The following is a 21,027-nucleotide window of genomic DNA, read 5'->3' as shown; positions in this document are numbered from 1 at the left end:
TTGTGTTCCTCAAACACACACACACACACACACACACACACACACACACACACACACACACACACACACACACACACACACACACACACACACACACACACACACACACACTCACACACACACACACACACAAACACACACACACACTCACACACACACTCACACACACAAACACACACACTCACACACACAAACACACACACATACACACAGAGGCTTTATTGTCCAGATCACCAAATACCATCCATATGATTCCAGTGGTGAATCACCTAATGAAGTAAGGGAGTTATCTGTGTGACCAGCAGCCAGTGCAGTAACGAGGCTGAGCAGATGTTCCGTGTGCCTGGGACACCCAGTGGATCAAATGACCCCCTTCTCCGTAGTTATCTGATAGGATACTACTTATAAAATAGTTTCCACACTAGCACTCTATAAATTACACATATAAATAAAGTCTTACTTACTTACTCTATTTTTGAAAAATGTTCAGTTATGAAAGACATAAAGGCACGGCATGCTCGACAACAAGAAATGCTAACTTCAGCTGTCCCCAACATAAACACCGCTCACCTCATTAACCGTTACCCCAACAGTTAGCGGAGAGTTAAATGCCGACTACATTCTTAAATGAATTTGTATTCACGAATCCCCTCTTATTCATCTTGAGCTTGACAGTTATTGAAACTAATTCGGTACGTTCAGTAGTTTTTCTTCCCAGCTGTATTGGGCTTGAAAGTGAATTTGTTCCTGCGACGGCCATCCCTAAAGACCTAGCCTGAGCCTGGAGGTCAGTGACCCCGCCCCCCCCCCCCCCCCCCTCGATCCCTTCGATGGCCCCTGCCATCATCAATCATACGCTGCCAAGTGGCCATCGTCTGTCACAGGGTTCATAGTGTGCCCAGAGATGGCTGGATCTCTTTTACGTAAAATCAAGTTGTGGATTTTTTTTCTTTCTCTTGAAGAATTGGAAAGACTCGCTACAGTGAACACACCAACACATGAGAAGAGGTTATTCATTATTAAAGCTAAGTCTTGCTATGACTTAAAAGGGGATACACAGATGGCTATTTATCATGGTAGTGCTGAACTAGTGCAATCAAAAAATACAAAAACAAGGAACAAGGAATACATTATAAATCACAGATATAGTTCTACAAAGAGTTAAACTGGCAAATGGGATGGCACATTCTCACAGTAGTGCAGAGTTGATTAATACATGAGCCAAAGTCTTGAGCCAGGGTGAGATGTGCTCTATCCCACTGTCCACTGGCCCCGGAGATAATTATAACCAGTCCCAATGAGTGTGCCTATCATGTGGTGTCATGTGACTCGTGTATTTAGGTTCTGTGCTGCATTGTATGTCACAATAGGCTGAAGAGGGAACATGTTTTTATGTTTTCTTTTCTGATTTTGTGGTTTTTAATAGAAACCAAAAAGAGGCCACCCACTAATAGTCACTTCCACAAAGTGTTGGGGCAGGAAAAGCTGCCACATCGAACTCTATCTTGAAAATGAGCATTGACAGAGAGCGGAGGGGGGAAATAGGCTTGACAGTCATGCTAACAACGTAGCTTTGTGTGGGCGAGTGACAGGTCCCATTTCAAAGTTCTGATTTCCTGCCGCCAGGACAATGGCGGTGTTATTATCCATTGTGCGCAGACAAATATCCAGTTTGATTCATCATTTCCAACACACGGAGGGTTCCAATTGATCGCTGTCCAGACCCACCTCAGCACTTTCTGTGAAAAAGTCCGCTTTTGTTTCAGCATAATTAGCAGGAATACTTATCGGGTGGATAAAGGGTGTCACGAGAAGTGGCTCTAAAGAAGGAGAGGGCCTTCGATCGCAACTTCACTAAATTTACAGGAAGCCATTGGTGCCAGTTACAGACTTCACTGAATTTCCCTCCCAGCCTTGAACTCCCCCGCTAAACTCTGACACACAAGATTGAAAAAAAAATCCACACTGTGTACCCAGGATGTGGTGATTCAAACATGAAAATATTTTGTTATTTAAACATCAAATGCACTTGTTTTGATGGCCTATTTGCCCCAGTTGGAGGGCAGGGTTCACTAAAGCAGATCTCATCAAGTTCCCAAGTAATGTGTGGAAGTGTGCCCTCGATGTTTTCACCTAATTTAGTTGTTTTTCACTCCCATGTGTCTATTTTTGACACATGCCACCCCTTGAGGAGGATGTCTTACTTCTTTTGTGTCGCTCAGCCGGACATGCACAGACCTCCAAGACTTCTATGGAGTGGTGTGTGTATGTGTTTGTTTGTGGTGTGTGTGTGTGTGTGTGTGTGTGTGTGTGTGTGTGTGTGTGTGTGTGTGTGTGTGTGTGTGTGTGTGTGTGTGTGTGTGTGTGTGTGTGGGTATGAGGGTGTTTGTTTGTTGGTGGTGTGTGTGTGTGTGTTTGTGTGTTTGTGTGTGTGGTGTGTGTGTGTGTGTGTTTGTGTGTGTGGTGTGTGTGTGTGTGTTTGTGTGTGTGTGTGTGTGTGTGTGTGGTGTTTGTGTGTGTGTGTGTCTGTGTGTGTGTGTGTTTGTGTGTGTGTGTGTGTGTGTGTGTGTGTGTGTGTGTGTATTTGCACACTTCTTCCTCTAACGGGGACATTTTAGAGAGCACTTACTCCAGCTTGTTGCTTTCCAGTAGGAGTTCAATTAGAAGTTTTTTCAACTCATGCAGATCAAGCTGGATTTTCTGCTGCACTGTCAGATTGCTCCTTCATTTCATGCTTTGAAAGACAGAGCAAACGAGGAGAGCGATTCTCATTACATTTACCTGAATGAGGCATAGAGAACAGGATGCATCAGCGGCCAAGCCAAGCGAGCAGGTACCCGCTCCACCGATCACCGGGCCTCCACAACCCTCTACCCCCCTACCTCCCCTTCAATGCCTCAATTACACATTTTTAGCGCGTGAGCGATTAGCCAGACAATGGCCGCCGCGATTGGTGGAACGTGTTTTTTTTGCCCCACTATCCGTAATCCCTCATTGTCATAATGATCCATGGACTGATCAGATTGTTTCTGCTGACAAAAGGCTGTGGCCCCCTTTATTCCGTATATCTCTTTCAGAGAATCGCAGAGACAAATATATCACCTCAGGTATTGAAAGCACATAAATCTCTTTTTTAAAAGAGCCTCGTTCAGGTTTAGATTCTGCCGGACAAAGGCTTTCGGGGAGCATTCTGTTATTTATTGCCCTAAACTCGTTTAGTTAGCCTTTGTGTATGTGGATAAATAATTGTTTTAAAGATCAACTCCTCGGGCCGCACATTATGAAGAGAACTGTTGCAAAAGTGGTTTCAGGAGAGGTACAGGCAAGGAATCGTCAGCTTTGCTTCTAAATTCAGTTGCCCCTTATATTAGAAAGGAATCTAATTAACGTTAGGAACCAATATGATCAATTAGGCAACCAAAAAGCCCTCTCCTTCTCCCCTGACTGCCCCTACATTTATATCTGTCAGTGAACAAAAAACACATTCCCTCCACTGCATAACACTAATTAGAATCAGATTATCTGAACATATGCATAATAATAAATGAAAACCATTTGTGTAATGTGAGAAAATCTCATGTCTCTCGCTGTCCACTTTGGAAATCTTCCCAATCTGTTCTCAGAGGGTACCTCTGTGAAATCAGTAGCAGGAGTTGAGGTGATTCATTATTGTATGTGTGGCACGGCTCAAATCTCTCCCAAGAATTCACTCTGTTAATCAGACAGTTAATATCCAGCCCCAGCACTGGGTGAGACACTTACAGCTGTTTATCATTCAGTGTTCACTCCTCCTGGTTAAGAGAGCATGTCAGCCATCTCCACCAGAGCTAACTTTTAACCGGCCCTCTGAAACTAATACCCTGTTCACACCTGACATTAACATGTGTCCCTAAATGCGTCTCAAGTGTCCACTTGTGATCGGATGTCACCTCCCTGCTCTATATGCAAATAAACACGAACATCGTACACCATTCTCAAAGACCAAATGCATGAGGGGGCCCCCCATTTCATTCACTGAACCCCAACTCTTAAAAAAAAAAAAAAAAAACTCAAATCATTTTCATTATGATGTGGAAAATATCTCTAGTATCTGCCATGCATATTAACAAAACAATGAAACCTAAAGATTGACTAAACGCTGGGAAGAAAGCACACACCCTGAGCCCAATTTAGTCAGATGAAACGAGAACCGCTTAGACTCAACATTAATATCTCCCAGATATAAGAGAACATATTTGAAATCTACTGGATTTTTTGCCATGTTTTTTTTGCCCTCTGGACAACTGCAAATTACAGGAGAAAAACGGCAGCAGTACCTGATAAAGCAGTGACTTGTGAATGAGTAATAGGGAAGAGAGCAGGGTTTTTTCCAGTGATTGGATAGCTAACGCTATCTTGTTATTGTTAATATTAAATTGAGTAATCGGGCATTATAAGCTGCATAGTGTTTGGGGAGATGCTCATTATCACTAATTTTAACTAAAACGTTCTAATGGCTTTGTAAAATCTTGATGTTTGCCAGAAGTACAACCAGAGTCGAGTTCACTTGTCAGACATACTTAGACCTACTTAGTGCGTTATTGGTTATTGAAATCAGTTTTTACACACTCGTTATATATCTCTATGGGGTTTTCGAAACGTTCAGACCTGGTGGACAAACCCAGCCTAGAGTATGTACTTCTGCTTATCCAGAGGACGTCAGTTGAGTAGGTGATCCTTCAATGTGGCCTACCACACATTCGCTTGCACACTGCTAAAAGAATGTGTTCATATGCGTTCATGACCACCTCCAAATTTGGTCCGAGTGATCGGATCTTAACGCATCCTCAATGCATCCTCAACTCATCCTCAAGGGCATTCACACCTCTATTTAGAGCTGTCCACTTGTGATCAGATTCCGCAAGACGCATGTTATTGCCAGGTGTGAACGGGACCTATATCCACTGTCTCCCCCTCCCCCACATTGCCACTGTGAGAAGTGACATAGACAGTTTAGCCAGAAGTTCGAAATAGCAATCGATTGTGGCGTTGCTTTAGATATAATGCCAAGCATTGTGCTGAAGGATAACGAGGATAAATCTTTTGTTTTAATAGTGTCTCTTAGTTTGCAAAGCCAGAGAGACAGAATGAAGCCGTAATTACAGGACTTAATTGATGTGTTTTTACCGTCTCGGACGATTCCTCTGCCCTCTCCCTCCTTTCACTGCATGCTCTCACACTTGCTGTTGTTTGCACTATATTTCTACGGCTATTGATTGCTATTATGGTAAATCCGATGGGCACAATGGAACTCTATCAGCAAAATGCAGGTTAATTATCTCGAGGTCAGCCTTGCTCAGAGTCTCACAAAGGGCCGACGCTTTGCACTTTATGGCGCGCATTAAATCGCAAGGGCAAATCATTTCTCAGGCTTTTTGTGCTGTGAATTAAGAGGCATGCCAAAAAATTAAACACAGTTGGATTGCCTTTAGCAGGCCCTTATTGTCAGTGTTTTGTTTTGTCTTGTTTTATAGTTCATTTGTTTTTGTCTAAGAATTACAATGACAAAATGTTTAACATTGAACTGTTGACAAATACTGTATGTGATAAAGAAGGGTGATATTAAAAGCCCACACCACTAATTCATAGCATTAACATTTTACCTTCTTCATACAAAAATCATAACTTGATCTTATTTTCAAGCTGAAAAAAGTGCTTCACATTGTCTACAAAAAAAGCATAAACCTAATTACCATGTTTGTCCTGATGCAGTCCATCTTATAGCAGTCTGTGTGTGTGTGTGTGAAAATATTTTTTGTTTTGATCGAAGCAGGATGTGTTCGGATGTTTTACTTATTCCTGATAGATTGGCCTTATGAGTGCAGGAGAGGCCCATCGATGGGGAGAAACTAATGGCATTGATTGTGGATATTGTGTTTTGGTCTGCAGGGACTCCAGTGAATCGGATTCCTATCATGGCCAAGCAGGTGTTGGATCTCTATACCCTCTACAAGCTTGTGACAGAAAAAGGCGGCTTAGTGGAAGTCATCAATAAGAAAATATGGCGCGAGATCACCAAGGGCCTCAACCTTCCTACCTCCATCACCAGTGCAGCTTTTACACTCAGAACACAGTGAGTAGACACATGACGTGCCGAGGCAGAGTTTCCACTGACATGCCTGAACACGAGCAATCTGCAGTTTTTTTGTGTGTCTTTTTTTTCTCAACCGATTTGTTTTCTTCTTTTTTGTTTTCGTCTTTCTTTCAGGCAGGTGGTCCATAGTCAAATCAAATACATACAGATATAGCATAGACAAGAATGATAAATGATAAATTCAAATTCAACTCATCGTTTTATAGGCCTACTACTGCTCTGCCTAACAAACACCTCATTATTTTTGTATCACAACCCCACTGAACACATAAACATTATTTTGCTATCAGAGTAGTGCTTACATGGCGGTCAGTCTTAGTTGAGGGATGCATGGTAATTATGGGGTTGGGAGTGATAGCGTGCAATGGCCTAATGTGTGCAGAGGGGATTTAAGCCTGTTTGCACAGGCTTGCTCTTAAGACCATCATTTGAGGCAATTGTGCAACCCCCAATTTATATATTCTCATTTGTTCTTTGTTTTTTTCTATTTTCTTGCTGTCAAAAACACTTTGCAGTATGACTGGAGTAATAGAAAGTTGTTAATTAAGGGTTAAATAATGTGAAACAAAGAATATGGAGGAGATACAGTATATTGGTTAAAAATACCTTTTAAAGACGGACTATGCTAACTGCTGTTAGATCTAAAACATGCAGGATGCAGTTTGAGAGGCTACACTGTACATTCTGTGTGTGTGTGTGTGTGTTTTCCGCAGGTATATGAAGTACCTCTATCCCTACGAATGTGAAAAGCGGGGTCTCAGCTCCCCCGGGGAGCTCCAGGCAGCTATCGACAGCAACCGTCGTGAGGGCCGTCGGCAGAGCTACGGCTCAGCCCTCTTCAACTACTCGCCCGTGGGCACCCCCACCCTCATGTCTTCACCCAAGCTCCAGATGCCCCACATCGCCATGCACACCAGCAACGGAGGCCACCTCTCTCATGGCCAGGCCATCAAAAAAGGTGAGATAAAGCCTGTATTGCCACACACCTACGTTTTATATTGCAGCGCTCTGTATCGTTATACTTCTTGCAAATCCAAAGTAATAGGATGAGAAGACCACTATAAGGCAACTCTTTATTTGTCAGTGCAGTATCAATTTGACTCGTCTACATGTTTTATTTCTCTGCAGTATAGATTCAAGACGACCATTTCTTTGGGAAAATGTTTTATCTCAGAGCTATAATGCAGTTATATTACTGCAGTGTCAGGAAGAGGATACAAGTGCCATCAGCATAAAAAAAGCAGTCGGTGTTGTTGCACAATAGCTCTGCCCCCTCTCTTCTCAATTCTGGCACTGAAGTGTGTGGGCAGCATGGTCAACACTACTCTGCTGCAGAGAGGAAACATCTTGCAGGACTTCCTCAAAGCCACCCCTGCCAGTTTCCTTATCATATCTAAGGGAGGAATGCAACACAAAGAGCCTGGGACGTCTCACTAAGAAATAATACGTCCATGAGGAAAAACAGATTCTTTGATGGCAGCGGACTTCTTATTTGGTCCTTAAATGGCCTCCCTCAAGGCCGTGTGTTCTTCTTCTGTTAAGGCAGGCAGCATGGAATGAAATACCTTGGCAGAGTATGAAATACAGGCACAACAATGAGTTTTGAAAGCAGCACTGGTAGAGAACAATGAACTAAAATTGAAACAATTAATTCAAATTTTTAGAAGTTTAAAAGGAGGGTATTTACGCATCACTTTAACGGTAATTTCCAATCTCTCCTTCCCCAAACGCCCAAAAGAAAGCAATGCACTATATCAGACATTAAAAACACTATTAAATCAAGTAACTGCACTGTTGACATCATTTTGGTTAAACTTTTCTTTAACCAGCTAGTTCATATTTTTTTTTGGTGTGCTGCCATTCCCTGTTTGTTTCAAGACAACAATAACCATTAGCAAAAATACCACCTAACTCCATCTCTCCTCTTCCTCCTCCTCCTCCTCCTCCTCCTGTGTCTCCTCACAGAGGACTCCATGCTGTCCAGCTGTCTGAGCAGCCGGGTGGGCATCAATGCGTCTCTGGCTGGTCACCACGGGGCGGCTGCCCAGGCCATGGCCGCCCAGACGGCCGCTGCGGCCCAGGTGGCCCAGGCACAGGCAACGGCAGCGCAGGCGGCCCAAATGATGCAGGCGGCCGCGCTGGAGCAGCTGCGGGAGAAGCTGGAGTCCGGCGAGCCGCCGGAGAAGAGGATGATGCTGATGGCCGAGGAGCAGCAGCGCCTCATGCAGCACGCGCTGCAGCAGAACCTGCTGGCCATGGCCTCACAGCTGCCCATGAACATCAAGCTCAACAACAGAGGTGAGGCCAAGGGGAGGGGAGACCCGCTCTGTGCGGCTCCTCTACGGGAACTTCTTTCATATAGTATCACTACTACACTACTACTCCATATGCACAATATGCGTGTTGTTAAAGCTGGTAATTTGTTATATATATATATATATACATTAGAGTAATATAATACGTTAGAGTTATATACTTTATGGATAATACATTAATTACGTATTTCATCAATTTGATTTGATGTATTATTAGAACAATTTCTACAACCAAAGGGAATGTACCGATATATAAATATATTGCAAGGATGTTAAGTATTTAAACCAAGCCTGCCTTGGCATGAAAAAAATCTATCTATCTATATACAACACATCACATCCATCTCCGAGTTTATTTAGAAACTGTTTTTTAAATACTTTCCCGGGGAGTTATCATTGAGAAATATTAAGCTACTTCAGGGTGTAATTTATTGCTAGTTATGTGGTATCATCAGCCACTGCAACGTAGAAGTTATGAAGAAATACCGCCAGCACTGCCGTGCTTCAAACCCATCATGAGTAAAAATGCCTCCGTCTGACTCACGACTCATTGGTCATGTGTGATGGTCATGGCCCCGGCGCACCTGGCTACAGACAAGCTATAACTCATTCATTACTTAATCATAGATCCCATGAAACGAACAGAGGGGGGAGGGTTAAATGCGCTAGGCCTTTTTTTCCCCCTCTGTGTGACCGTATTGTATCAGTCATAATAACTGGCTTCAGCAACTATATATCTTAGAAAATTGAGCTTAATTTCACAGTGGTGTGTGTTGCTTTTGGGGCCGGCATCTACTCTGTAATTTACAGATTACATAAAATACTATTATTTGTCAGTGCAAAGCAGGCTGTGATTGCTGTCAATGCTGTCTAAAAATGAGACAGCAAAATAGTTAAACTAGTCATCTGGGCGCACAACAGCAACTGCATACGGTACAACCGTAGGAAAATATAATTATTAGTGAAAAAATAATATACTATATTTTTTAGAGGAAGAACTTGTTGTGTTAATCACAAAATAGTGAGTAGTAGCATTGAAAGATGTCTTTCATTTTAAGGTACGGATGTTGTATTTCCTGTTTTTACAGCCAACAATTCCATTTGAATTCCTTCTGAGCATATCTTTGGTTCCTTTATCTTCTCTATTGCATAGATATTTTGTTAGCGCTTCTGTAAAATGTGTCTTTGAGAAAAAAAACAAGTATAAATGTTAAAAGTGATATAACCCCCTCTTAACAACAGGTTACAAATGGTGGCTGCATCTTTTCACAGTAATTTTCTTTCTCCCTCTTTTGCTCCAAAACTCTTTAATAAAGCGCTCCTTATCCTGTCACTCATGAGTTATCACCAATATTCTGTGGCGCGCTCCTTCTTGCTTCTTGTGTTCCTTTTATAAATGCTCATATTGAGTTTTTCTCACTCCCGCTCTCTGGCTTCTCTCCTGACAGATGATAGACAAGAGACCGCATTGAACCTGTCTACCAACGGCATTAGCAGCATCAACATGTCAATAGAAATAAATGGAGTTGTCTACACAGGTAAATAGAGGGCCGTTTGCTGATGTAATTGGAGGAAGGAAATTCAATAAGTTATAGCAGCACCCCTGCGCTTAGTCCTCCACGCAATTTGATGTCTTTGCTATAAAATCCATGGTAATGAAGTGGCAGCCCAATGGAGTTAAAAAAGTTAAATATCTCAGAATTGGGCCTGGCGTTTCAAGGTCGATGAGGCTTATTGTCTTACGTGCCTGAACGGAAAGGCTGCCGTTTTTTCTAGCTGGCTACAGTGCCTGTGCCTTGGAGCCTGGGACTATAATTACCTTCGGCTGGGCAATTGAAGTTGAGTCTCGTAAGCTTGGCTGGTAACTTTCCCCTTGGAAAGAGCCACTGTGAAGTGGTCAGGCCCTTGTGGCTGAAAGCCTTCGCTAACACCTAAGACCCCAGAGGCATGGCAATTTGGGGGATCCAGTTGATCCACCTTAAGGTTAACGGCAGCAGTAGCAGTAGCCATGTAGCCAACTATTATTCTAGCCTCCATGGACATTACTGTAATCCATTTCAACACAGCTGCTGCTTTCACTGATATTTTAAAAGTAATTTGCATCTATCTTGATTTTATATGTTGCGCACTACTGTAACTGTTCTCTAAACAAAAGTTTGTGTGTGTGTGTGTGTGTGTGTGTGTGTGTGTGTGTGTGTGTGTGTGTGTGTGTGTGTGTGTGTGTGTGTGATCAGGGGTCCTGTTCGCCCGTAAGCCCTCCATGCCAGTGATCCCTGGAAGCCACCGAGGCAACCACCACCACATCGCTCAGGGAAAGTCCAGCCCGGGATTGGCCACGCAGATCCAGCCCTCCTCGTCCGCCTCCTCCAGCTCGTCCTCCGCACACGGCAACGCGTCCCCCTGAGCAAGAGCAGGCCGCCCCCATCCAGCTCCCCCCTGTCCTCCCTCTGCAGCCTCTCCTCCTGTTGCAAAAGACCCAAAGCAAAGCCGAGAACAGAAGATAGAACTCAAACACACATTTATCCGATTTGATTTTGCTCTTTTAGAAGGTGGCTTTCGTCTCTTTTTATATAAAAAGTCCATCATCCAAAAGTGACAAGATCGAATGTTTATTTAAAAACCAGAAATATCTATAGAAAAAAGTTTTTTTGTTGTTTTTTTTTTTTTTTATCAAAGAGGATATATGTATATACATTGAAACCAAGAGAATACACGTTGTCCTACTACATTCACCTCTGAGCAACATCTGCTACAATAGTTAGTGGGCTTGTTGGGTCAGTGATCACACGTATGAAGTAAGTATGTTTCCTCACCACACTGTTCTGTGGGGAGAAGCTTTATCGTGTGATTGTGCCACAGATGCCCGGGACAGTGCAATGACTGTGGAAATGACAATGGCACAATTCTCTGGTGACAATTATCTGAGGTGGGGGGGGGGACATTTTTCATGTTCTCTGCTGGCTTTGTTATCCTCTGTTGCTTTGGAATCTCATATTGTCAGCCTTTGCGTTCTCTTATCGCATTTTCAAACAGGTTAGAAGTGCATTTGCACCTAAATCACTAAATCCCTCGGAACCTGCAGCTTATACCAAAGAAGACTAGAATGCCATTGACAAGGTAACCACGCACAGACATGGTCATCGAATTACAACAAATATATAAACGCACAGTTTTTTTTTCTCAAAGCACTGCAGTAACTTGGAACATGCCACTGAAGAATCAGATCAGAGGTCTATGGTAGTTCCAAATAACAAACAGAGGGGTTTTGTACTTGAGAAATAAAAGAATGATAGTAATAGTTGTAGACATAGGCAAAGCACATCCCACTGAAAAGGGAGAGGGACAACTTGTTAGCAGTCAGGGAGATGAACCTATCGATGCTTGTTTTCTTTTCTTTGTAAAGGAAAATATCTAAGTGATGTGCTAACTGCCGCGGTGGACATCAATCAATCAAATCAATCAAATGTCATGTCCACATGTTCAGTGGGACAATCAGTAAGTCGCACTGGTATTTAATACATGCAAGTCTTTTTTTAAATGTTTAATTGTAATGTAAGGGTTAAGGCAACCTAGATAGGAAGCCAGCAACATTGCTTCATGATCGATTGTGGTTAGAGCTTGCGACAATGTACACACCAAGATGTATTCTTCTTGGCTTCGTGGAGATGGCTCTCGCTACCAATGTAGACTTTTTTATTTACAAAAGTGACTTTCCACCTACAGCGAACAACTATTTGTCATTGAGGTTGTTCTAGCTGGGTATATAAGGGGTTCCCTGGATCGAGTTAACTGCATGCAACACAGAAAAGAAACAGGCTTCTCCGGCCAAGAGTGGCTTTGGGAGCCTGAGGGTGGTATCATGCCAAAAGTCATGTTATGTACAATGGTTGCGGACACCCCTATGGTTAGAGGAAATGATTGAGCACTTCAGTACATTTCTCATTAAATTAAATAGATAGGGATCCCTGGGAGGTACAGAGAGCAAGACAGGGGGAAGCGTCATTGTGGATTTGAGGATTGCTGAAGAAGTAGCTTTTGGCTTTATTGTGAATAGAATCCAGTTGTTGTTTTTTTTTTTTTAATAATGCACTTGCATTTGACTTATTTCTCTATCTCCCTCTCTCTGTCTTTTTTCTCTGCCTCTCACTCCCTCTTTTATAGTCTCTCTCTCTCTCTCTCTTTCTCTCTCTCTCTGTCACAATATATATAATTTTCTTCCAAGTTTTATTTTATCCCTCTCAGCATTGCTTCAAAAATACCTTCTCTGTTGTTAAGGGAAATGGGAAACTGTTTGATGATATTCTTGTGTTAATCTTTTTTTAAAGTCTATTAAGCATATGATTTAAAATTGTATTTATTTCGCTCTTTTTTATTTTGTGTTTTTGGGGGCTGTAACAATGCATTCAGCTACACCACTTTGCTTTTGGCCCTTTTTAAGTCCTTCGAAATACAGCCAGATACCTCACAAATCTGTACATACATATTAGATTATGAAAACAAATATACCTCATATTTCATTTCTATTCTTTTTATTGTGAAGCCACTTGAAAAAAATCAATATTTTTGTTTCAACAGATCACTGGATTTTTTTTTCTTCTTTTTTTTCATATATTGTATTGTTATACCAAGAAGGGAATATTTTATTAACAGACATCTACCTCATTTGTTCTAGACTGTGCCAACAAAACATAACCACAACCGCCAGTTTTTAAGTATAGCCTTTTGGCCCATACAAAGATTATTTGCTTGAACATATGTACTGAGATGAAAAAAAGAAGTTGGTGGACCACACGGGGCACGAGGCAATGTATTTGCATCGCTTCTTCACTTTCCTTTTTTTTATGGCATTATATTGTTTGGGAGAAATGCCAGAAGGATTATGTTTTCTTGTACATGGCTATCTGTTCATTGCTGTTTAATGTTGATATTTTCAGTTAGATGTACTGCACATCCGATTGATAAATGTATAGGTTGAAGTAATGTTATACACCGTACTCATACCATCCTGTCCCAAGACAGGCAGCCACCACTGGAGTGTACAGTGTGTTTCGGTGTGCGTACATTACCGACGTGGATGTGGTTGCTGTCTGATACTCTGTCAATTCCAGTGTTTACTTGAAAGACTTTAAGTCATTACAGTGTCATTACAGAGCAGATGTTTTGTGATATGTAATGATTAAGTCCAAACTTCTATGTGCAGTTTACCTACAGGTGGTTTCTTAACTCAGCAAAAATCCCATCCAAACACGCCTCTTCATAATTCACACCCTTGTTTCCTATTCAAATGTACCAAAGATTTTGTATTGTACCTTTAGGTCTCTTTCCACACAATGTCTTCCGCACAGTGCTTTTGTAAGATCAGTGAAACTAGCATTTGCAAAAATGTGTAATGGATAGATAGTCATTACTCTTAAGAATGTCTTTTTCTTAACTCTGTTACCTAGTATGAAACAATTCAAACGTTTCAAATGGTTTGCTGAGGCAGTAATCAGTTTAAAAAAAAAAAAAAGTAGATTTGAAAGAAATCACACAACACACGTTTATTCTGGAAAAACGGCCGTAATGGATGCATAAATGTCTGTGGCTCATAATCATTGGGGATTGGAGTTGACATATCAGAACATGTGTTCTTTCTCATTTACACTGGCACAATCTGTTCCCTCTCATGACTGTTGTTCCCTCCCGCTCACACGTCAACACACCAGAGTTTGATACCAAACGCCAGTCATAAAGAGTGTTTGTTGATTGTGAAACAAGAACGAGAAATCGCTGTTATCTCTTGTAACCAAAGAAAGACACCAAAACACACACACACACTCACACACACTCACTGGCTTACTATTGACTATGAATAAGATGACAATGTCAGAAAAGAAAGAAATGTGTTGAAAATAGCATTCACTGAAGAAAAAGGCTCAGTTATGTATTTACTGAATTAACATGTTGTTTACTTTGTTTATTTTTTTTAGCCGTGCTATGCTAGTAGATTGTAGAACTTATTAAGGCTTTATTCGCAGTATATGAAGCTTAAACATTTCTTTTGTTTCCTTTTGTTCACTTTGGATAAATCCAGTGTATTATGGGAAAGCTGGATTGTGGTGCTCAGGGGTTAAAAAACACACAAAAAAAAACAGGTGAAAGAGATTTTTTTTCTTCGTTTTGCCATTGACTCGTAGCATATTTAGAAATAAATTACTGCTTTAAATTGAAGTCTTTTTTGTCATTTCTCATCTTCCACCACATGAACTATTTGCTGTTCAGTCACACCTTTCTTTCTTGATTTCCTCTTTAGTGGTAGCAACAGACTGTGTCACAAAGCCCTTGCATAACTTCTTCATTGGTCCTTGAGCAGGGCAGATAAAGTGAGATGGCTCAAGCAAGACTGAAAAGAATGTCATAAAGGTCCTGAAAGGAAACCACAATTAAATTGGGACACAGACACAGGAAGAGCTTTATTGCCTCGAAATAATTGCACTAAACCAGACAATGGCTAGACATTTCACCATTGTTCGTGGACAGGATGTCAGATCAACTATTACAACAGAGGCAGCTTCTCTTCTTGATGTCGATTTGAAATAAATGCATTTCAGTGGAGACAAGAAGAGATTATTATTCTCTTCCACTGCCACATTTAGATGCAGATGCAGAACAGTTTACTGAAATTATTATTAAAATGATGGACATAAATAATCAATGTAGCTTAATGTAAGATTTTGTACTTCTTCTAAGTCAAAAAAGAATGTTTCTTTATTAATCAAACCATGAAGCAGGGCTTTAGCTGGCCCATTCAATGAAGACTGATGAAGACTTTAGACAAAAAGAAATATACTGTCTGGTTGTATCCCACTCACAAAAACCGACACTTGGACATTCAGGCGCACATCTTTAAGTCTGTTAGTCTATTATCTACAGATGAGTGTGTCAAACATTGCTTGGAAATTAGGTTTACTTTTAGTTTATGTTGCACAGATAGTTTAAGATTTGACAGTAGACGGGTTTCTATCCAACTCATTTGCAAATTGTAACAGCATTCATGAACATTCGGATAAAGAAAATGTGCTAAAAATGGACTAATCAAGAGAGGAGTTGTGAACAGCTGAGGGTTCAAAGCTGTAGTTGTCAGGGCAACAATTATGATTGAATGCAAATAAACTCTGAATCCACCTACACATTACACCCTATGCAATTTGAGAAAATAATACAACCCCTTCCAGTGAATACATTTCTTATTATCTCCCTCTGGAACGAAATACTGTTTTCTGATTGGCTAATGGGGTGTACATTAAGTTCGTATAGATGGACACCTTGGACGTAGTCCCAGTAGAAACGTTAAATTATGTGAATTTCAGGATATCCCAATTTAATGCTCAAAATCCGCAATAAAAACCTGGATGGGAACCCAGCTACAGGCTCATTTTGTATTACTGACAGATCTTAGGCATAAACTCCCAGGGACTGTGCTGCCGCAAACCCACCCTGATCTTGCTACAGCACAGATGCCAAGCAGGACTACCTAGTCCAGCATTTCATTCGTTAATATTTAATTTACACAGAAAGTAGCCAATGGTCAAAAAATCTAGACACAGGTGCACAGCATTAAGGGAAATCGGCAATTAGTTTAAGCTGCAGAAACATACACACACACACAGAGTTGGCGACTTTGCAGTACAAAGGTCAAAGTCCTACTCTGCAAAAGCAGGCAATTAAACTAATGATGCCAGGGTGTGTGCTGCATTAAGCAGCTAAAATGGAGTAAAGATTGGTTAATTAAGGGCTGAGAACCTGATGTAATTAGGACCAGGCAAGATTAGTGGCTTTCAATGGTCTTGCAGGGATTTGCAGGTAATAGAGTTATTATTGGGCTCAGGCAGTGTTACATTACACTTCTGAATAAACAAAAACAAATTAGCTGCACCGTCCAATAATGGGTTATCTTGTCAGAGGTTGACAGAAATCTATGCCCTATAACACAGTGTTAATTTTATGCACCAGTGACAGCCAACCCTCCCAATCAATGGAGGCACTATAAAGAAAGGTAAACCATCAATCTGATTTGAGGAAACAGTGATGGGGGGGGGGGTGTCTTCTCCCTGTTCAGTTGTCTCCCTCACTCCTCGGTTCATCCTTCAGTATGTCATCCTCTGCACACTCATGTTTATTTGCTTGGTGGCAGCTGGTTACCTGGAGGTAAATATGTCCGACTGCAGTGGTCAATGAGCGTGATTAAACAACGGCACTTCTGTACTGAGGTTTTTAGACCATGGTGTCATCAATGAACAAATCATACACTTTTTTTTGTTTTTGTGAATGATCAAATTTATATTTAAAACAGATCTAATCCAGCTTCTGTGCCATCCTTGGTCTGTTTATTTGTGATTTCGTAGTTACACATCAGTTCCAGCACTAGTCACAGGAAAATAGCTGCTCATTACTTCTGGGCATTAGTCATGTGACCAAACGGTAAGATTACTGTTTACTACCATGCTCATCTCCCAGCCACTAATCCAATTAGATATTTACAAGTAAAGACTATAATTTGATTCAAGTGATTCAGCCTGAGCTGAAACAAGCTCTTTTAACTCATTTATGACACAGGGTTTCAATGTCTGTGACTGCTGGAATATTACCTGATGAATGACTAGCTTACCCGGTACTGTGAGGGGCAGATTGTTATGTACAATTGTTGGTTTTGAAATGGAAAAGTGTAAATGATAGAACCAAGGTCATTCTTTAGAACTTTGCCTTTTTTTATTCAGATGTGAAACACATCTGGTGAATAACCTTTCAATGTGTGACTGTCCTAACAGTCCTTAACAAACGACACCGGATGACATGAATCAAGGTCTTCCTGGAGTGAATGGACATCAGCATTTTCCCTGCTCAGAACCTTACTTCCGATCGATGACCCATCCATAACAGTAACACAAACAAAGATGCTGTCTCTCCTGCCTGTTTTTTTAGTGGCCATTGATTTGATGCTGAACTTTCACCCCGCGAGTGAGATTCTACACAAAGATCACCTCATAGCTGTCAAGGGTGATTAGCTTTGCTGATCTGAAAGACTGGATCGTGTTGCGTCGATACCAATTAGCAACTTCAGCATATCGCTCCAAACCTACAGGCCTGCCATTCCAATTAATTTGGCCTTTTTTTACCCAGTCAAAGTAGTTTGCTAAACAACATAATGTGGTTACCTGCTGTTTACCCATTCCACAAAACACCTATGGTCTAAAACTATCACTGTATGGTCTAGAAAAACCAGTCAGTGTCTAGTTTTTTAACGTTACATTTAGTTATTAAACCTAGGTCAAAGATACACAAAAACATACAATGGATGGTGTTGGTCCAAGGCTGAAGTAAGGCTTTAACTGAGGGCCATTTAGCAAGAGAGCATAAAGGCAATCAAGATGTCAGTGGAAGTACCAGAACAAGAAGTTATTCCAGTTTAATCAGAAGGCTACAGTATCGGGATCATCAGAAGTTATCACCAATGTAAGGTATAGTTAAAGTAACTATTGTATATGTGCCTTCTTGGGTCACACAGTTTTTAACATATACATTTTTTTATTTTATGTCATTACAATTTGAAAGAAACCTTATATAAATATTATACGTATATTATACATACTTATATAAATATGTGTTACAGCAGCATAAAAAAACAACCAACCAATCAAACTAAATAAATACATATTTAATTAAATAAATAGATAGATAGATAGATAGATAGATAGATAGATAGATAGATAGATAGATGGATAGATAGATAGGATTTCTTAAACTGCTCCCTCATGATGGAAGTGAAACCAGCCTCCACTAACATGGTCACTTCTTTTTTTAGCTCTTGTCACCCGGTTAAAATTCTGCACTGAAAGATCCTGTCATTATGGCCTGATACTGCAGTGCTATCAACAATAACTCGCCAACAAAACATGTTAAGCTCATTTTGTCTCTTATTGTATCTTGCTACTCACACACACACATATTGTATTAGCAAAACATAGTTGTTAGTTAAAGAAATCATTAGGGATATTATAGTTGTGCACCTCTGTTCTTGTGGATCATATATCTCTTATCTGCTGGTGAGCTTGCCTTTGGCGATGGGCTAAAGCTGTGGTCAAATTTACTGGTCCGGCTCAGGGACACAAAGCCAGAAGCACTTCAAAGGCCTCATGAAAATGTCATCCATCATCTTCAATACATGGAATTCCTTGCTTAAAGTCAATGTACAATTTAGCTCAGGCTCAGTAGGGTGGGGGGTGGGGTGGGGGATCTAAATCACCAGGGTAACCCCAGTTCATTTAATACAGGGCAATACTTAAACCCTTACAATCAACAGGACATCTGCAACTCAGTATTACATATGAGAGCCACAGGAAGAGGGAAGACTGTTTTAAAGCATTCAACACGCTCCAGAAAACAGATGCACTGAACACTGTCTGTTGGTTAACATATCTCTCTTGACAGTTGGGATCTGATGACTGATGACACACTTACAAGCATTGATAAAATGTCTTCCATCAATGTGTCTTTGACACTGGTAGAGCTCGTTGTGGGGGAGAAAAATTCCTGTTAATAACGAGGAGTTAGTAAGAGGCTAATGCATTGTGACAGGATTATTTTCTTCAGGCAGTAATCTAAGTCATCGTCCATGACCTGTTTTTGGGAATAGACATTATATTGTACAGTATTCCTTAATAGACACAGAGGCAATAGTTGAAATGAAAATAAAACCAAAAACCAAATCTAAATAATTAATTATTTTCCACTAGTCGATCAAGATAAATAACTAAATAAACAAAGTAAATAATCAGTTAGAACAACACTGTGTTTGTTCATTAGTTAGTTGATGACTTAGTGCCTGTCTGTAGGTCATAGGTTAATTTCCCAATATTGACGTGTGCTGATAAAAGAGACTACACTACTTATACTGTAAGGGTTCTTTGATACCAATGTCTACAAAATGATTTATCTCATTATCTCTTTATTGGCAGTAGTAGTCTCAAACTATATTAAATATCTTCCATTCCATCTCCAACTTCACTACTGTTTTTCCAGTATGTGTTATTATCACTGTATAACTGCAAATAACATTTGTGTTGATTTATTTGATCCATGGCCATTAAATCAGCAACAGGTTATAAATGGAAGTAGAGGAAGCTAATAAGCTTTTTGTTCCAGCTTAATAGCCCTTAATGCCTACTGGCAAAACAAGGATACACAGACCACTGTCTCCGCTCACATAATCATAATAAAGGTATTGCCATAGTCGCCTGTGGTTGCCATGGTTGCAAGCACCATAGCAACCAAATATGCAATCAATTTCAACAAATCATTTGTTGATCAATGCTGAGGCATTGTGACACAAAGCTGCTGGTGCAGCTTCAGCCGTGCAGTAGAAAACAGATTCAGCGCTATCTGGTACGGGCAGGTGTACTGGACAAGCAACATATTTTACTTCATAGTAAAGCTATTTAGTTCACGCTGAGCCTATAGTTACATGGTGCATCTAACACAAACAAAGCATAAGGTGATCATTCAGGAGTCGCAGCATGTCTTACATACTTAGGTGGACACAGTATGACATGTTTTAAAATCCTGTCAGGTAAAAATAGAGTATTAATCTTATGTTTTCACACTGACGTGACAAAGGCCATCTCTCACCGATCCCCACTCAGATGCTAGACATTCAGCTCTGGTTGCCTCTCCTCACACGGGTTCCAATCTTTTCTTTTGCCTATACTGAAAACCAAACTTTTTTGGCCACCTGCTGTTCAGCATGGAAACAAATGACCAGCTCAAATCCACACAGCACACCTGCCTCTGTATGCTTGATATGAAACATTTAGAATGCAAATTCCCTAAAACACACAAAAGAAAGGTCAAAGCGAGCGATGAAGGCATCATTACTACACTAACATGCTGACATCCTAACAAACACAGCTGTGGAATTGCAAACCCCTCCTACTCTGTCTCCTTGTTTTGCCTTACAAATGAACAACACCCCACCCCCCCTTCTTTTCATAGCCGCTGTGGTGCCACTGCACAAAGGGGCTCGTGGTGTAAGCAGATGACAGGTTATTTCATCACATCCCCCTGTCATGGTGGTACTAGTCTGTCGTATCCACATTAGTGAAATGGGATGGTTTAGGTCGTAGGCTGCAGTAGAGATGTGAATAAGGGTGAAGGGTATCATGGTCAACAAGCATTTTAGGTCAATCCATTTTTAATTTCCAACACAATGTACACACACAAACAAACAAACACACCTTCAGAAAACATGTGTTGTAATCTAGCAATCACATTATTGCTATTAATCCCTTTGCCCTTTGCAAATCATTTTTAGTAGAACATCTATTTGATTAAATCAGTACAGTAAACATATCAAATCATACTATGAGCATAATTGGACATATAAAGTAATTTGTATACACTGTCAAAATAAGGAGATTTTAGGAGAATTAGTGACATAATAGACAGTGTATTTGTTCCTGTGGTTTAAGCTTGGTATAGCCTAGAAACCTTCTTTTGTTGCTCTGGGGACAATTGTTGTTTTTACATGCAGACCATTATCACTCT

General features: G+C 40.7%; 1 protein-coding gene across 1 annotated transcript in view; it reads left to right on the top strand.

The window, feature by feature from the left end:
- Positions 1 to 14,329, top strand: part of arid3c (AT rich interactive domain 3C (BRIGHT-like)) — a 65,280-nt gene extending 50,951 nt beyond the window's left edge. The window contains exons 5-9 of the mRNA XM_080852897.1: positions 5,929 to 6,112; positions 6,847 to 7,091; positions 8,099 to 8,431; positions 9,897 to 9,986; positions 10,683 to 14,329. Of these exons, the coding sequence (XP_080709023.1) occupies positions 5,929 to 6,112; positions 6,847 to 7,091; positions 8,099 to 8,431; positions 9,897 to 9,986; positions 10,683 to 10,852 (1,022 nt within the window). The 3' untranslated portion in view covers positions 10,853 to 14,329. The remainder of the gene's footprint in view (positions 1 to 5,928; positions 6,113 to 6,846; positions 7,092 to 8,098; positions 8,432 to 9,896; positions 9,987 to 10,682) is intronic.
- The last annotated feature ends 6,698 nt before the right edge of the window (positions 14,330 to 21,027 follow it).

The sequence above is a fragment of the Sprattus sprattus genome (genome assembly GCF_963457725.1).
Source record: "Sprattus sprattus genome assembly, chromosome: 15".
Taxonomy (NCBI): Eukaryota; Metazoa; Chordata; class Actinopteri; order Clupeiformes; family Clupeidae; genus Sprattus; species Sprattus sprattus.
This window is presented reverse-complemented; position numbering and strand designations above follow the sequence as displayed.